The sequence below is a fragment of the Tachysurus vachellii genome, chromosome 5 (genome assembly GCF_030014155.1).
Source record: "Tachysurus vachellii isolate PV-2020 chromosome 5, HZAU_Pvac_v1, whole genome shotgun sequence".
NCBI classification, from domain to species: domain Eukaryota; kingdom Metazoa; phylum Chordata; class Actinopteri; order Siluriformes; family Bagridae; genus Tachysurus; species Tachysurus vachellii.
The window spans coordinates 21,892,009-21,907,050 of NC_083464.1; the positions used below are offsets into that span (position 1 = coordinate 21,892,009).

A 15,042-nucleotide genomic window follows, 5' to 3' on the forward strand; every position below is an offset into this window, starting at 1 on the left:
AAGAAGGTCACTACATGTTTATGGAAGGAATAAAGACACAAGATGACTCTCTTTACACCATTTGTTTGTAATGCTCGGGGTCGTCACTGACATTGTCCCTTCTGGTGGTCACATGCTCTGGAATATGCTGCCTTTGTCAGGCTCTATGCCCTGTTTTGCTTTTCTGGCACTTTCATACAATGACGTCCACATACGCTGTTATGTTAGCAGTCCTACACTGACTGCAAGTTCAAGTCTGCGGTCATGTCTCTGTAGCTGATGCACATGGTAAAGACACTACCATCTTGACATAGGACTTGGATGTAACGCAGGAAACCTCAGAACTCATATTCAAAAGGTGACTAGGGCTTGCTTCATTAGGATTGTTCCTTTGAGTGAGGTAAATGAATATAGATCATTTATTTGGTATCATTTTAGATCAAAGTTTGCTTAACTTATATAATTTACTACATTGGGCAACATTAACAAATGTTACATATGTAATGTTCACTAACAGTGAACATTACATATGTATGGTAATGCATGTGTGAATTCACATTTGTCTAATTGCCACCTTTATACAATAAATAATTCAACCAAAAACACAAATTAGCAAAACATTCATTCCAGCATGTTATTAATATTTGACTAAACTTTAAGTGTAAATATTGGTTTTGAGTTTTGTCAGTCAACAACTGTAAGCATGTTGGTTAATGTGTTGCCGTTGTAGACAATTTTACTCCTTTAATAATTGATGATATGAATGTTGGTTAATGCAAGTGTTGATTATTTGGCTTATGTGGATTTTTTCCCTTAATTCTTTACACTTCAATACAGATATCCTGTAGATACATTGAAATATACAGTATACTAGCTAAAGTAACTTACTTGTATTAACTCATTTATATCAGCACTTTTTAAAAAATCAAAATAATAAGACACACACACACACACACACACAAACACACACACACATACGCAATAGAGTGTATGGTTTATTCACTGCCAGTTTAAAAGCTGTATTTGTCTTCTGTAGCATGTCTTTGAGGGCAGATTCCCCTCAGTGTGGTGGTTATATGGGGGAAAATGAGAACAATGACATCAAAGATCAAAGGGAAAAGAAAGGCAGTGGTAAATCAGGTAAGAAATATTCAACCAGCCAAACACAAGAGTATAGTTGTTTTCATCACTCATTGATATTACTCAGATTACTCAGAGTTTCATGTGCATTGCTTGGGTTTCTCAAAATACACCACACAAAATCTATGCTAGTAGGCAGGTGAATGTTGTCCTATAATGATACACGGTGTCCTATGATGGACAGCTGTCCTATCTTTTGTGTATTACACATCCACTGTGAACCTACTAAATACTGATTGAATGAATACTTCAAATATTAAACCTCCCAGAACCCATAGGCGAGTCTAGAAATACATATTATTACTCTTGTAATGACATACTTTTCCAGTTAGGTTCACAAATTATATATTTTTAGATAAATAACTGAATAAGACTGCAAGATATTAGTATATTAAAAAAATCAAACTCCCTGTCTCTCAGGATCAGCGCTTAGCTACCTCACAGGCCCCAAGTTCCTCATATATGTCAGTGGAGCATTGTCAATGTGGGTAAGAAGATGTTAAAATAGAAATAATCAGTGTTTATTCTCTGCTGTATTTGTCATTTTTCTCTGCTGCATTTGTCAATATTTCATGGGATGTGTCTCTCTGCTTCCATGCCAGGGTGATCGTATGTGGCACTTTGCCATCTCGGTCTTTCTGATTGAGCTGTATGGACATAACTTACTGCTAACTGCCATCTTTGGATTAGTGGTGGCTGGTTCTGTGCTTTTATTAGGTGCTCTTATTGGAGACTGGGTGGACCGTAACCCAAGAAACAAAGGTAGTATAATTGTTGGGTGTGCTGTTCTGTGTCATTATAGCTTGAACATTCAGTCACAAAGCCCATGTACAGTACAGTGCCTTGCATAAGTATTACCCTGTTCGAATCAGCTGCCAGTAAAAGTTACCTAATTAACTTTAACCCGAGAACAGAGAACATAGTAAGTGAACCTGTGTGCAATTAAAATGTCACATGATCACAATATAAGCACACTTGTTCCTTAAAGGCCCCTGAGTTTATTAGAGAACAATCAGCATCATAAAAATAAAGGAGCCAAGGGATAAAGTGTGAAAAACGTATTATTCAGGATTTGGTTATAAGAAAACATAAAACATTAAACATCCCATTGAGCACTATAAATTCCATTATTAAAAAAGTATATAGAATATGGCACAACCAAAGGATGCAGTCCACTAAAAATGAGTGGAATTGTACCAATATCATTGGTCAGATAAGTAACCAAAATGCCAGGGAGATGGAAAAAAACATATTGACCAAAGCTCAAACGCTCCAAAAAAGCTGTTCTCCTGATAGTTCTAGGCTCTGATAACACCAACATTTTATTTGACCTTGGCACAAAGCACTACAAAGCACTACATAAGCCAACAGAATATAAACCTCATCAATGATGCATTGGTGGCCTCATTTTGTGGGGATATATTTCCTCAGCAGGGCCTGCAAAAATGGTCAGGTTTGTGGGTGAGGGGGATCAATCCATACACTGGGCAATCTGGGAAGAAAAACTCTGCAGTCTGCAATACAATTAAGACTGGGGAATAGTTTAATTTCCAACAAGATAAAAAACTCCAGGAATAATACCAAAGCTATGCTGGAGTTGTTCAAAAACAAGAACCTGTCTTACTTTTGCCAAAGCACCAGTGGTCACAAGACAAATTTGCTAAGAAGAATGTGCAAAAATATCAAAAATATAGATATGCAAATATGTGTGACAGAGCCATATCCCAGAAATCTTGTAGCTGTAAATGCAGATAAAGGTTATTCATCCACATATTGATCTCAGGGGTAAATACTTATGCCACCAACAATTTCTTTCTCTTTTTTTAGATTAACTACTGTGTAACATATGCTTGTGCTTCATTTAAATGTCACTAAAGATTTACTAAAGATTGTATGTATTGCTGTTTATTCAAGCTCTGAAACAGTCTTCTATGTTCTCTACTGCAGTGGCTCATGCATCCTTGTTTATTCAGAACATCTCAGTGACAGTCTGTAGTATCATTCTTATGTTGATATTCTCATATAAAAACTGGATTGAGCAAATCTGGGACGGTTGGTTAACTGTGAGTAACTGTTACTGTTTCTTTTCTGATTCATACACACTCTATGTGTTAATACTGATGTATTTTCTATGCTATAACATAACAGAATTATGTATATGAATTACATATAGTCCTAATGCATGTAACATGTTGCATCACATGACTCACACAAGGTGGTTTGTTATACGGTGGTGATCGTCCTAGCAGATGTGGCGAACCTCGCCAGCACGGCCCTTAACATTGCCATCCACAGAGACTGGATAGTGGTCATAACCGGTTACAACCGTGGCCACCTAGCAGGTAAAAATTAATAATTTGATCCACATACATACAAAATATTAACGATAAAAACACTTTATAACAATCTAATATTCTAATAATATTTTTAAGTGACATATTTATTATTAGTGTTAGCTGATTTTTGGACACATACAAAGAAAATTGCTCTAATGCCGCTGTAGGGATGAATGCCACCATGCGACGTATAGACCAAGTGATCAACATTTTGGCTCCACTGGCTGTGGGTCAGGTTATGACCCTTGCTTCAAATGTGGTGGGTTGTGGCTTCATCCTGGGCTGGAATCTGGTCTCCTTGATTGTGGAGTTTGTCTTCCTCTCTAGAGTGTTTCGCATTGTACCAGCACTTTCAGTCAAACTGCCCATACTACATGAGCAGTGCTATATGGAGAGGAGGAGAGAAAGGAAGAGTTCACAAAGTAAGTGGTGTAAAATAATATGCTACAATAAGTCACCCTAAACTTTATGAAATATGTTTCTGAACATTTAAAGATGATAAAACGTAAATTTACCACAGTGGAAAAACAGTCATAACAGTTTCAGTGTGGTAAATTTACGTTTTATCATCTTTTAATATCATCACCACTCCTCCAAAAAGATTCCAACTGTATTTTAGTTGTTATTCCACAGCGGGTAGACTATATTAAACTGGGAACTATTATAGTAGCATCGCAATAATTAAGAGTTCTGTAGCCATGTCCTCTGTTATATACATTAGATAGACTGCAAGGTAAATTAAGTCAAAGGAATTCACATGCAACAAAAGTTGGGTAAGTGTACTAACTAGTTTTCTTGTTTATCATGCAGGAGAGAGTTCATTAAGGCAGACAGAGTCCTTGCCTGAGGACTTCAGAGGTCTGCAATTGAAGAGGAGTACCAGCCTGCCACCATTTCTGCAACATCTGCACAGGCTCTTTGACACCTGCATGGAAGGCTGGAGAGCTTATTACAGGCAGCCTGTGTTCCTGGCAGGTTTGGGAATGGCTTTTCTTTACACCACTGTGCTGGGCTTTGACTGCATCACCACAGGTTATGCATATACACAAGGTATCAGCGGATCCCTTCTCAGCTTGCTCATGGGCGTCTCCGCCATGGCTGGATTGCTGGGTACGATTGTGTTCACCAATCTCCGCAAAGTCTATGGTCTGATCAAAACAGGCATGATCTCCAGCTGCCTGCATCTGTCCTGTCTGCTGTTTTGTGTGTGCTCTGTGTTTGCACCAGGCAGCCCTATGGACCTTGGCATGTTAAATGTGTCTAATGCCTCACAAATGGGAGGGATGAATGGTGGAGGACACAGCAGACATGGATACATGATGCAGTGGGGCAATCAGCCTCTGCTGCCTGACCGCTCCTCAATCCACTGGACCAACAATACAGTTTTGTTTGATAATGCCCCAACAGGACCAGCACCTGAGTCTTATGTGTCCATTTCTCTGCTGTTCCTAGGAGTCATCACAGCACGAATTGGTGAGAAGACTTGCTGTTTTAAGCATCTTCAATAAGTTCTTTGCATTTAGAGTTTGTGTAACTGGTGTAGATATTGCTAAGAACTGTCGTACAATACAGTGAATATGGAAAATCCAAACACCCCTAATGAACTACAGTTTAACAAATTAGGATAAAGATAAAACATCAGTTATATATCCATCATTAATGTGATTTATCAACCAAAAAATATGTAAAAAATAAGCAGAAACATTAGAAAAAGAAACACAGTCAAGGCCATGTTCAAAGAAGTAGAGAAAATAAGCGTGACAGTGACATCACCAAGATCAGGATGTTCCTCCAAAAGAACAAGATGAAAACAATAGGTTACTTTCATAACCCCGGTTCTCTGAAACATCGAGTGGAGAGATCCACCTATGGGAAGGGCATCCGTTCCTGACCTCTACAGAAGCATCCATTCGCTTCTTGTGCAGCAAGCGGGGCAAACTTGGTGGATCTCTCCACTCGATGTTTCAGAGAACCGGGGTTACGAAAGTAACCTATTGTTCTCTTTCATCATCTCATGTTCGAGATCCACCTATGGGAGATATAGACAACTCCCCGGTTGCCCAATACACTCACAGCGAGGCCCTGTAAGCCAGAGGATGGCCAAAAAGGTGGTGCTCGGCACGTCACAAAGCAGCAGACATAACACACTGCGTGGGGTAAACAACCCAGCCAAAGATAAACACAACATGTGGCAACATGCATGTTAGAACCCCGCTGATGTCCAACAAGTGAGCCGCCTGCAGGAAAAGAACATGTATATAAACATGTGAAAGGCCCAACCTGGGCGTCAGGAGAGGGGGAGACTATATGCTTGAAACATGCAAAAATCTTTTCCTGCAAAAACCCCAGAATATCAGCGACGGCGCACAGATACGAAACGAGCTGGCGCTCCTCGCACCACTCCTCAAACACACACCATTTGCAATCATAGAGCGAACGTGTGGAAGAGGCCCTGGCATTCTGAATAGTGGAAATAACACGCGGGGGAAGCCCCAGAATGTTTAAATTCGCCCTCTCACGGGCCAGGCCCAGAGAGCCACCCTGTCTGGGTGAGGATGAAAGATTTCCCCGTTTGCTTGGGCCAGGAGATCCGTGCGCAACGGGAGGGGCCAAGGCTCCGCATATAGCAGAGGTATTATCTCTGCTAGCCAAGGTGCCTTGGGCCACCTGGGAGCTATGAGGATCAGAGACAAACCCTGTACAGCAACCCTGGCCAGGGTCGGAGATACGAGGCAGAGCGGAGGGAAAGCGTAGAGTAGCGTGATGGGCCACGGATGAGCCAGCGCGTCCACGCCGAGTTGGGCGTCCTCGTCCCGAAGCGAGAAGAACATAGGACAGTGGGCGTTTTCATGCAAGGCGAAGAGATCGACGGCAGCGTGGCCGAACCTCTCCCAAAGCAGCCTCACTATCTGAGGGTGGAGCCGCCACTCTCTGTAGAGCGGGTTCCCCCTCGACAAAAAGTCTGCACCCTGTTCAAAAAGCCCGGGACGTGAGTCGCCCGTAATGACAGGAAATGCCGTGCGCGCCACACCAACAGCTTGTGAGCCAGAGCGTGAAGCTTGGAGGAGCGCATGCCGCCATGACGGTTGATATGTGCTACAGCTGTTGTATTGTCGCAGCGCACCAGCACATGATGTCCGTGACACCGTGACATAGTGTCAAAAATCGTGCAACGGGCTGAGATGAAGGGACAAATCCCACTTCATGAAAGCCCTCATTCTCAGAAGACCCAGAGGCAAGACATGGATAGCCGAAGCCATAAGACCCTGTAACCTGAGACATGTGCGAAACTGTATCCGCATTCCTTCCCTGAACCGTGCGAGACAGTTCATGAATGAGGAAATACGATTCCGTGACAGGTGCGCACGCATCGTAACGAAATTCAGCTCCAAGCCCAAGAATATAACTTCCTGAGCGGGAGTGAAATTGCTCTTTGACACATTGACTCTGAAACCGAGCGCGGCAATGTGTGAGAGCTCACGGCAGTGTTTTGCATCACTTTCTCTCTTGAATCGGCTATAATAAGCCAATCGTCTATATAAGCCAGGATCCTGAGACCCGCTGCTCTCAGGGCGCAAGCCCCGCCTCCGCATACAGACAGAACGTCCTCGGACTCAGTGCGAGCCCGAACGGGAGAGCCATGAATTCATAACACACGCCTTGGTGGGCAAAGCGAAGGAATTTCATATGCGGAGGATAGATGCTTATGTGAAAAAAGCATCGCTTAGGTCAACCGAGCAAAACCAATCGTTCTGTTTTATCGAACGTATGAGAGAGCCGTGTGTCAACATTCTGAAGTTGTATTTCCGTAAATGTTTGTTCAACCCTCTGAGATCCAGAATAGGACGGAGAGAGCCGTCCTTTTTCGGGACCAGGAAATAGCGAGTAAAACCCCTGATCGCTTAGTAGTTGGGGCTACAACTCGAATCGCTCCCTTCTGGAGAAGAGATGAGATTTCGTCCGTCAGAATGTGGGCGGAGCTCTGGTCCGTGTGGGACCAGACCACTCCATTGAACCGCGGAGGTGATTTGGCAAACAGGGACAGGGACAGGGGAACGCACTCCGGACGACACAGGGAACAGTGAAGCCTGTGCGGAAAAAGAACAACCCTCGCCTGCGAGGGGGGGCTGACCTCGCTGAAAGAGAACCTCTGTCTTCTGGACCGAAGGGGCGGGGTTGGGAGGCTTCCTAGCCACGGCTGCGGCGAAGGACACCTTACCCCAGGGCCCAGCGAGGGGCGGGGGGGCCCGCTCTGCTGAGCCTGTGGTTTCCCACGGGGTTTGTTGGTCCTGCCCGTGTAGTGGGATTGGCGTCCCGCAGCAGGAGCGTTAGGCGGCCGCCCAGATGGCGTCTGGTGCTGTGCCGGCTTCCTAGGAAGACACAGCTTGAAAGCCTTGTCCTCCTTCTTCTTATCGTCGCAGCGCTGCTGCATCAGCACAACGGCCGGGCCGAAAAGAGCTTGACCCGGCTCAACTGGCGCTCCTGCGATGCGGCGCTTCTCACTATCGGGGAGACCGGATAGGTTAAGCCACAGCGTGCGTTCCCCGACCACCGACAAAGCCATAGAGCGCTCGCTCGCCTGGACAGCTTGACGGGCTTTGCGGAGAACGAGGTCATTGACCGTGACAACCTCCTTCCAGAGATCGGGTGATGGCGACCCACTCTCCAGTTGTTGACCCAAATCAAGCAGGAGTTCAGCCTGATACACGGACAACAGCGAGGAGACATTGAGAGCTCGGATAGAAAGAGCCGAGGCTTTGTATGAAGCCTGATGAATCGACGCGGAGAAACGATCCATCTTGCCCGGGAGGACGGGCTTGGGTGGGGAGAGCAGCCCGCCCTGAGATGGGTTAAGGTGTCTGGCGATGGAAGGCTCGATCATGGGGGGGTCGCCCATGCCCAGACCCGCCATATCCTTCACCTTAAGCCCCGCGAGACCGTGTTACAGGTCAAGCGGATCTCCCCAGCAATGTCTCATGTGTTTAGCACACGCAGGGAGGACGGGCAGAAGCTGCTTTCTCGAGCCGGTAGAAGGCCCCAGAAGCTTGCCGTCATAAACATCTCTCTCCTGATCCGAAGCATTCAGGAGAGCCGGCCATTTGATGTTGAGCCACGCGGCAGCACACTCACAAAGATCCAGCAATACCGATTGAGGCGGGGCGGAGGGAGCCTGAGGGACCGCGGAAGACGGGATGGCTTCCTTGTCATCCGAGCCATCGAGAAGGCCCGCCTCGACCTCGTCCCCGGAACCTGCCGGTCCATCGGGGAATAGGTCCTCAGCTGGTAGCAAATCCTCAAACGGGGAAGGACAAATGTCGGCCCAGTCAGAGGAAATCGCACCTCGGGAGGCCCCCGGGTTCTCAGCAGCGTCGTCTTTTTCCCCCTCCGAGTCGGACAGCCCGAAATTGACACACTGGGCAGCAGCCGTTTTGAGCCTATGACGCAGGAGCTTTTTTGGGAGCGCCAGACAATGGCTACAGTTCTCTGGGAGGTCAAGAGCTTCCTGCGCATGCCCCGTGCAGACAACGCAGAAGGGATGGGAATCCCTCGCGGCCGGGCAGGCGAGAGGCTGTCCACCGGAGTAACCAGCGCCACTTTAGAAAGCGCCATGGAAAAAGAAAAAAGGCAAAAAGGCAGGCGTGCAGCCCACAGATTAAAAGGCTCGCGAAGCTAACCTGGCTGAGGACGAGCACGTCCGGCGGAGGCTGATCAGCCGATATATCCTCCTAAAGACAACAAGTGCAGTCCAAAAAACCAGGGAGCTGTGAGGTCGGAGCAGAAGTCGCGAGAAGCGAATGTTAACTGAGGAAAGGTAGCGCGTGCAGGTGCATTATGCACTTGGGTAAGGGGCGTTACCTTACCTGCCTTTGGCACGCGCTCCTGTCTGTCAAGCCAGACTTGGTGCAATTGGATGCTTCTGTAGAGGTCAGGAACAGATGCCCTTCCCATAGGTGGATCTCGAATACGAGATGATGAAAGAGAACTAGAAATGAGACATTTAGCAACATTAAAAGAGATGTGGAAAAAAACGTCACTTCCTGCACGTGATAACAATTTTTTGTATTTTTCACACTATGGGATAGGGCGAATAGACAGAATTACGTCTAACTTTTGCCAGACTGTGTGGCAAAATTTGGTATAGACTGATTAGACTGGAAGCTTGAACTTTTGGGGCATAATTCTAATATATATAATTGGTAAAAATAAACAGACAGGCCAACCAAAAAGACGGCATCATGATGTTGGCAGTATCAGCTTTAGTGGGGACTAGAGCCCTACACAAGATAAAGAGAATTATGGATAGCTTAAAATACCTATCTAATTTGGCACAAAATATGCAAGCCTGTGCTAAACAATTAAATAAGTTGAATAATGTAACCAGGGGGGCACGGTGGCTTAGTGGTTAGCACGTTCGCCTCACACCTCCAGGGTCGGGGTTCGATTCCCGCCTCCACCTTGTGTGTGTGGAGTTTGCATGTTCTCCCTGTGCCTCGGGGGTTTCCTCCCTCAGTCCAAAGACATGCATGGTAGGTTGATTGGCATCTCTGGAAAATTGTCCCTAGTGTGTGATTGCGTGAGTGAATGAGAGTGTGTGTGTGCCCTGCGATGGGTTGGCACTCCGTCCAGGGTGTATCCTGCCTTGATGCCCGATGACGCCTGAGATAGGCACAGGCTCCCCGTGACCCGAGGTAGTTTGGATAAGCGGTAGAAGATGAATGAATGAATAATGTAACCTTTCAGCACCATAAAGACCCAAAGCTCAAATACAAGCCAAGAAAACTTCACAAAAAAAAAAAAACATTTTGAAATGGCCCATTCAGTGCCCAAATCTAAATTCAATTACTTTTTTTTAATAAAAATAATATCCTGCATTTAACAATGGAAATGTTCAGAAATTTAAACGTAAATTTATCCCTAAAGAGCAAGCCAAACTTCCTGAGATGACAAGAGAAAGAAACCTTTAGAGGAACCAGACTTAAAAGGCAACCCATTCTCCTGCAGTGAGACCAGATAGCGAGAATTTAAATAATTTCTCTTTACTAAATTTTGTCTGTTATAGAGATTGTTTATTGAAGTTAGCAGTTGCTCAATGATTAACACTCCTCTATAGAAATCATTTTAAAAAACTGAGGAACACTTAAAGAGTCCTGGTTTTGCAAGGAAGAATGGAATTAAATTGCTTAAAGCATTTAGTTAAAAGAACCAAATGCAATGCATTTGAAATTTTGTAAAAATTGCTCTGGCGCGTGGTCTATAACAATGTTCATATGTTTATCTCTTGCTCTTCTCTTTATAGGTCTCTGGTCATTTGACCTGACAGTAACTCAGCTACTGCAGGAAAACATCTGTGAGTCTGAGCGTGGCATTGTAAATGGAGTCCAGAGCTCAATGAACTACATGATGGATTTGCTACACTTCCTCATGGTGATCTCTGCACCGCAGCCACAGCATTTTGGTATTCTTGTCATCATCTCTGTGTTGTTCATTACTGCAGGACACATCATGTACTTCTTGTATGCTCAGAAGGCTAAAAGGAAACAGTGCCTTGATACATAAATCACCGTTGTGTGTGACAAAAAGCTGCAGACTCTGAAATGTATGTGTACCACACATGCTGCAGCGAATCCTGAAGTAATACAGCTGTCTCAATGACAATTCATTTAATCTCCATACATCTCCATATACAGCTGCCGGCCATTTTTAGTTGTTTAGCCATAGCAACACCTGCTATGGTGATTCAAAGACAGGAAACACTACCCCCTCCTGGAGGTTGGTGGAAGCACCTGTAATTTTGTGAAACTTTCTTACACAAACATATATAAAACACAAACATATAATACCAGGATGAATGGCAGGATTCTAAAGGAATTCACAGTGAATAAAAAGGATGTCATCAGTAATGGATCTGTGACTCAACCTCACGTGTTTGAACAGATGACCAAAAAATGCAGACATTGAACGTTTCTACCAGCTCTTTCTCTCACTTGTGTTTTATTCTTGTGAAGGAGGTTTGTATGCATCCAACAGTCCAACATGCCTCCAACAATGTTTATACAACAGTCCACTCATTTCACTTCAAGTGATGTGTTTCTTCTTACCTCAACACACAACTCTTATATATTAGCATACATTTCAGTTTACTATTTTGCATAGCAGTCATTACCAGAAACTCCATGTATATAGAAATAATGTATGCTGTACATGAAAACAATATAGTTGTTTGGAATTAACTTGATGTCTAAAACCTACCTGAAACCTTCTGAAGTCCAAAATCTAGCAATTAAATCTGAAATTTGAAAAAGGAATTACAATGTCTATGTGCCTTTTTTTTTGCTATATGACCTTGCCAACAGAGGTTGTAGACTGATGGTATTCTTGGTGCATAAACTGGTGAACCAGTATCATGATGTATACATTTATAGAGACTCTGTAAATCACTCTGAATAAAAGCATTGGCCAAATGGCATAAAAGTAAATGTAATACTTGACTAATAAATGACTAACATTTTTTTAATTATTAAAGAATAGTAATTTAGTAATATATTGGCACATTAAACTATTATTAACAAATGTCTTGGACAGCCCCTTTGTGGTGTCTTTACCTTTGGATATCTTTACGTGGTGTAAAACATCTGAATAACATCTGCTGAAAATATAATGAAAAAAATGACAGCTCTAAAAATTATAAGTTGGGCTATGCTGAATATTTTACCCCAACTTACAAAGTCTAGGCACCTTAGATCATTGGTTTTCAGCTAAGCAATGTACTGTATGCAGCCAAGTCATTCATCCTAAACAGCTAGAGAGCAACTCAGCGACTAAGCTTATTCTGGGGTTTATTGGTGGTTACCAGGTTTGGATGTTTATTTCTTGGACCAGATTTCACTGTCTGTAGTAGAAATACACTCCCAAATGCAGAAGAGCAAGTATTTGTATGAAGGGAATATCCAAATCAAAATGAAAAGCTGGTAATTAGTGGCAACCAGTAAAAGTTCACCAGTGTAGAAAACACATTTCTAAAGATCATACTTTCAAATCACTGCCATATTCCTGGACACATGATCCATATGGATTGTGCATGGATAAATAAATGAATGAAATATATATATATATATATATATATATATATATATATATATATATATATATATATATATATATATCATTCACTCATTATAATTATATATATATATATATATATATATATATATATATATATATATATATATATATATATTCATCATTCACTCATTATATTATATATATATATATATATATATATATATATATATATATATATATATATATATATATATATATTAAGATAAGATATTCCTTTATTCGTCCCACAATGGGGAAATTTCTCTGTTACAGCAGCAAAAAATATATAAAAAGAATAAAATAAAGACATAATATAATATACAGATTATACAAAAAGGTATAAAAAGAGTAGTGGTTACACTGAAGACATATTGCACATAGGTAATATTGCACATTTTTAAAAAATTCTGTTATTGCACATGTTTAAAATGCTTTGTTATTGTTTATTATTGCAGTGAAACAGTAATAACAGTGTGTATTATGGTGACTGGTTCACTGGGAGCAGCTTTGATTGTAAAGTCTTATAGCAGCAGGGAGAAAAGACCGTCTGTATCGCTCCTTCAGACACTGAGGATGTAACAGTCTGTCACTGAAGGAGCTGCTCATAGCTGACACCGTTTCATACACAACTTTACTCCTTCTCTTCACAATTAATTAATTACTTAGCTAATTAAACAATAATAATTATCTTGGTCAGGGTCCCAGTGAACCAAAGCCTATCCCTGGGTTACATTATGGCTGAAACTTTCTCCACAGATAGGATGGCAGTCCATGACTGGACAACAGTCACACACATTCTTACATGTGGCAATTTAGAATAAATGCATGCTTTCTCAACAGTGGAAGGAAATGAGAGAACCTGGAGGAAAGCACAGTAAACAGGGAAAACATGTAAACATCACATCCTATTCCATATTCAATTCCTAATAGCTTAGCATTTCTGGTAAGGTTTTTCAGTAGATTTTGGAGCATGGTTGTTGGGATTTTCCCATCCAGCAGCTAGAGCATTAGTAATGGAAAGCCGTGATGTTGAGAGCTGGACTACAGTGGACAACATTTCATCCCTGGCGGTTGAGGTCAGGGCTCTGAATTTCTCAAACCATGTCTTTATGGACTGTGCTTTGTGCAAGGGGCATTGTCATGCTGAAACAAGTCTGGGCCTTTTAGTTCCAGTGACGGGAAATTGTAATGGTACAGAATACAGAGACATAATTATATACAATTGTTTGCCTCAGCCTTTATGTCTCATCCATATGTGGGGAAGAATTAGCTATGGATGAGATGGTCAGGTGTCCACAGACTTTTGGCCAGGTTTCTTTTTTTCAGATGAAGTTTAGATTATGTTATACATACAGTATAATAACAACCAAAAACCATAGAGCTCATTTAACTTTAGAAAACTCTGTGAAACCGAGACAAACGCTGCAGTGTGAAGAATCTCTTAAACGTGCGGCCTGAAAGAAGTCACGTGACTTTACCTTTGAATCCAGAGCCACGCCTATATTTACCTACTCACTGAGAGCCCCGCCCACTTCTCTGTCATATAACACGTGAGGATTACACATACCGGTGTACCATCAAACAAGGAAAACTAGTCAGTAATTATATATATACATATCTCCGTCTTATTTACATTGATTTTGCGTCCCGTTTAGACAAAATGAATGTATTCGCTTAGAACCGAGAGCCACAGTTGACTGTAATAGAGTTTTGTTGTTGTCACCTGAATGGATGAAGACGTTACCGCCTGAGGCTCCTGGATTACAGGTGAACATGGCGATGCTGGAGGAAAGTCCGCTACCGGGCAAGAGTGACCTTTTATACCTGCGCTGGAGTCTAGTAGTGAAAGAACAACAAGCTCGGCTGAGTCCAAGCAGAGAGGACGCACCTGTGATCAACAAACACACACCGCTGTGTAGAAAGAAAAGCTCACAGGGGGTAAGTGTGCTTTGTTACTGATCTGCATGCTAACAGCTCGGCTATACTACGTGCTAATATTCTCTCTACCTGTTGTGTAAATGCACACACACACTATCTCTCTCTCACACACATGCACTCACACTCTCTCTCTCTCTCTCTCACACACACACACACACACACACACACACACACACTATATCTCTCTCTCACACACACTCACACACACACACACACTGTATCTCTCTCACACGCACACAGACACACTCACACTCCCCCCCCTCTCTCTCTCACACACACACACACTCTCTCTCTCTCTTTCACACACACACACACACACTCTCTCTCTCTCTCTCTCTCTCTCTCTCTCTCACACACACACACACACTCCATCTCTCTCTCTCACACACACACACACTCCATCTCTCTCTCTCACACACACACACACTCCATCTCTCTCTCACACACACACACACACACACACACACACACACTATCTCTCTCTCTCACACACACACACACACACACACTCACACTATCTCTCTTTCACACACACACACACTCACAC

At 42.9% G+C, this 15,042-nt stretch overlaps 2 protein-coding genes across 4 annotated transcripts in view; both read left to right on the forward strand.

The window, feature by feature from the left end:
* The first annotated feature begins 1,727 nt into the window (after positions 1 to 1,727).
* On the forward strand, positions 1,728 to 11,139 carry si:ch211-254p10.2 (solute carrier family 40 member 1). The gene is made up of 6 exons (XM_060870469.1): positions 1,728 to 1,881; positions 3,067 to 3,182; positions 3,335 to 3,461; positions 3,623 to 3,877; positions 4,266 to 4,928; positions 10,753 to 11,139. Exons 1-6 carry the CDS (start codon positions 1,731 to 1,733, stop codon positions 11,010 to 11,012), a joined length of 1,572 nt encoding a protein of 523 aa, XP_060726452.1. The 5' UTR covers positions 1,728 to 1,730; the 3' UTR covers positions 11,013 to 11,139.
* Positions 11,140 to 14,107: 2,968 nt separating this feature from the next.
* The window catches only part of rapgef5b (Rap guanine nucleotide exchange factor (GEF) 5b), a 41,758-nt gene continuing 40,823 nt past the window's right edge, over positions 14,108 to 15,042 (forward strand). For 2 of the 3 annotated variants that reach the window (XM_060870470.1, XM_060870471.1), the window contains exon 1: positions 14,108 to 14,495. In XM_060870470.1, coding sequence (XP_060726453.1) covers positions 14,289 to 14,495 — 207 coding nt within the window. In that variant the 5' untranslated portion in view covers positions 14,108 to 14,288. The remainder of the gene's footprint in view (positions 14,496 to 15,042) is intronic. The other variant, XM_060870472.1, reaches the window with a different exon arrangement.

Coding starts and splice junctions, on each gene's coding strand:
- si:ch211-254p10.2 (XM_060870469.1), top strand. CDS start 1,731: ATGTGGCACTTTGCCATCTCGGTCTTTCTGATTGAGCTGTATGGACAT. Junction 3,462..3,622: donor CAACCGTGGCCACCTAGCAG/GTAAAAATTAAT, acceptor ATGCCGCTGTAG/GGATGAATGCCACCATGCGA. Junction 4,929..10,752: donor AGTCATCACAGCACGAATTG/GTGAGAAGACTT, acceptor TTCTCTTTATAG/GTCTCTGGTCATTTGACCTG.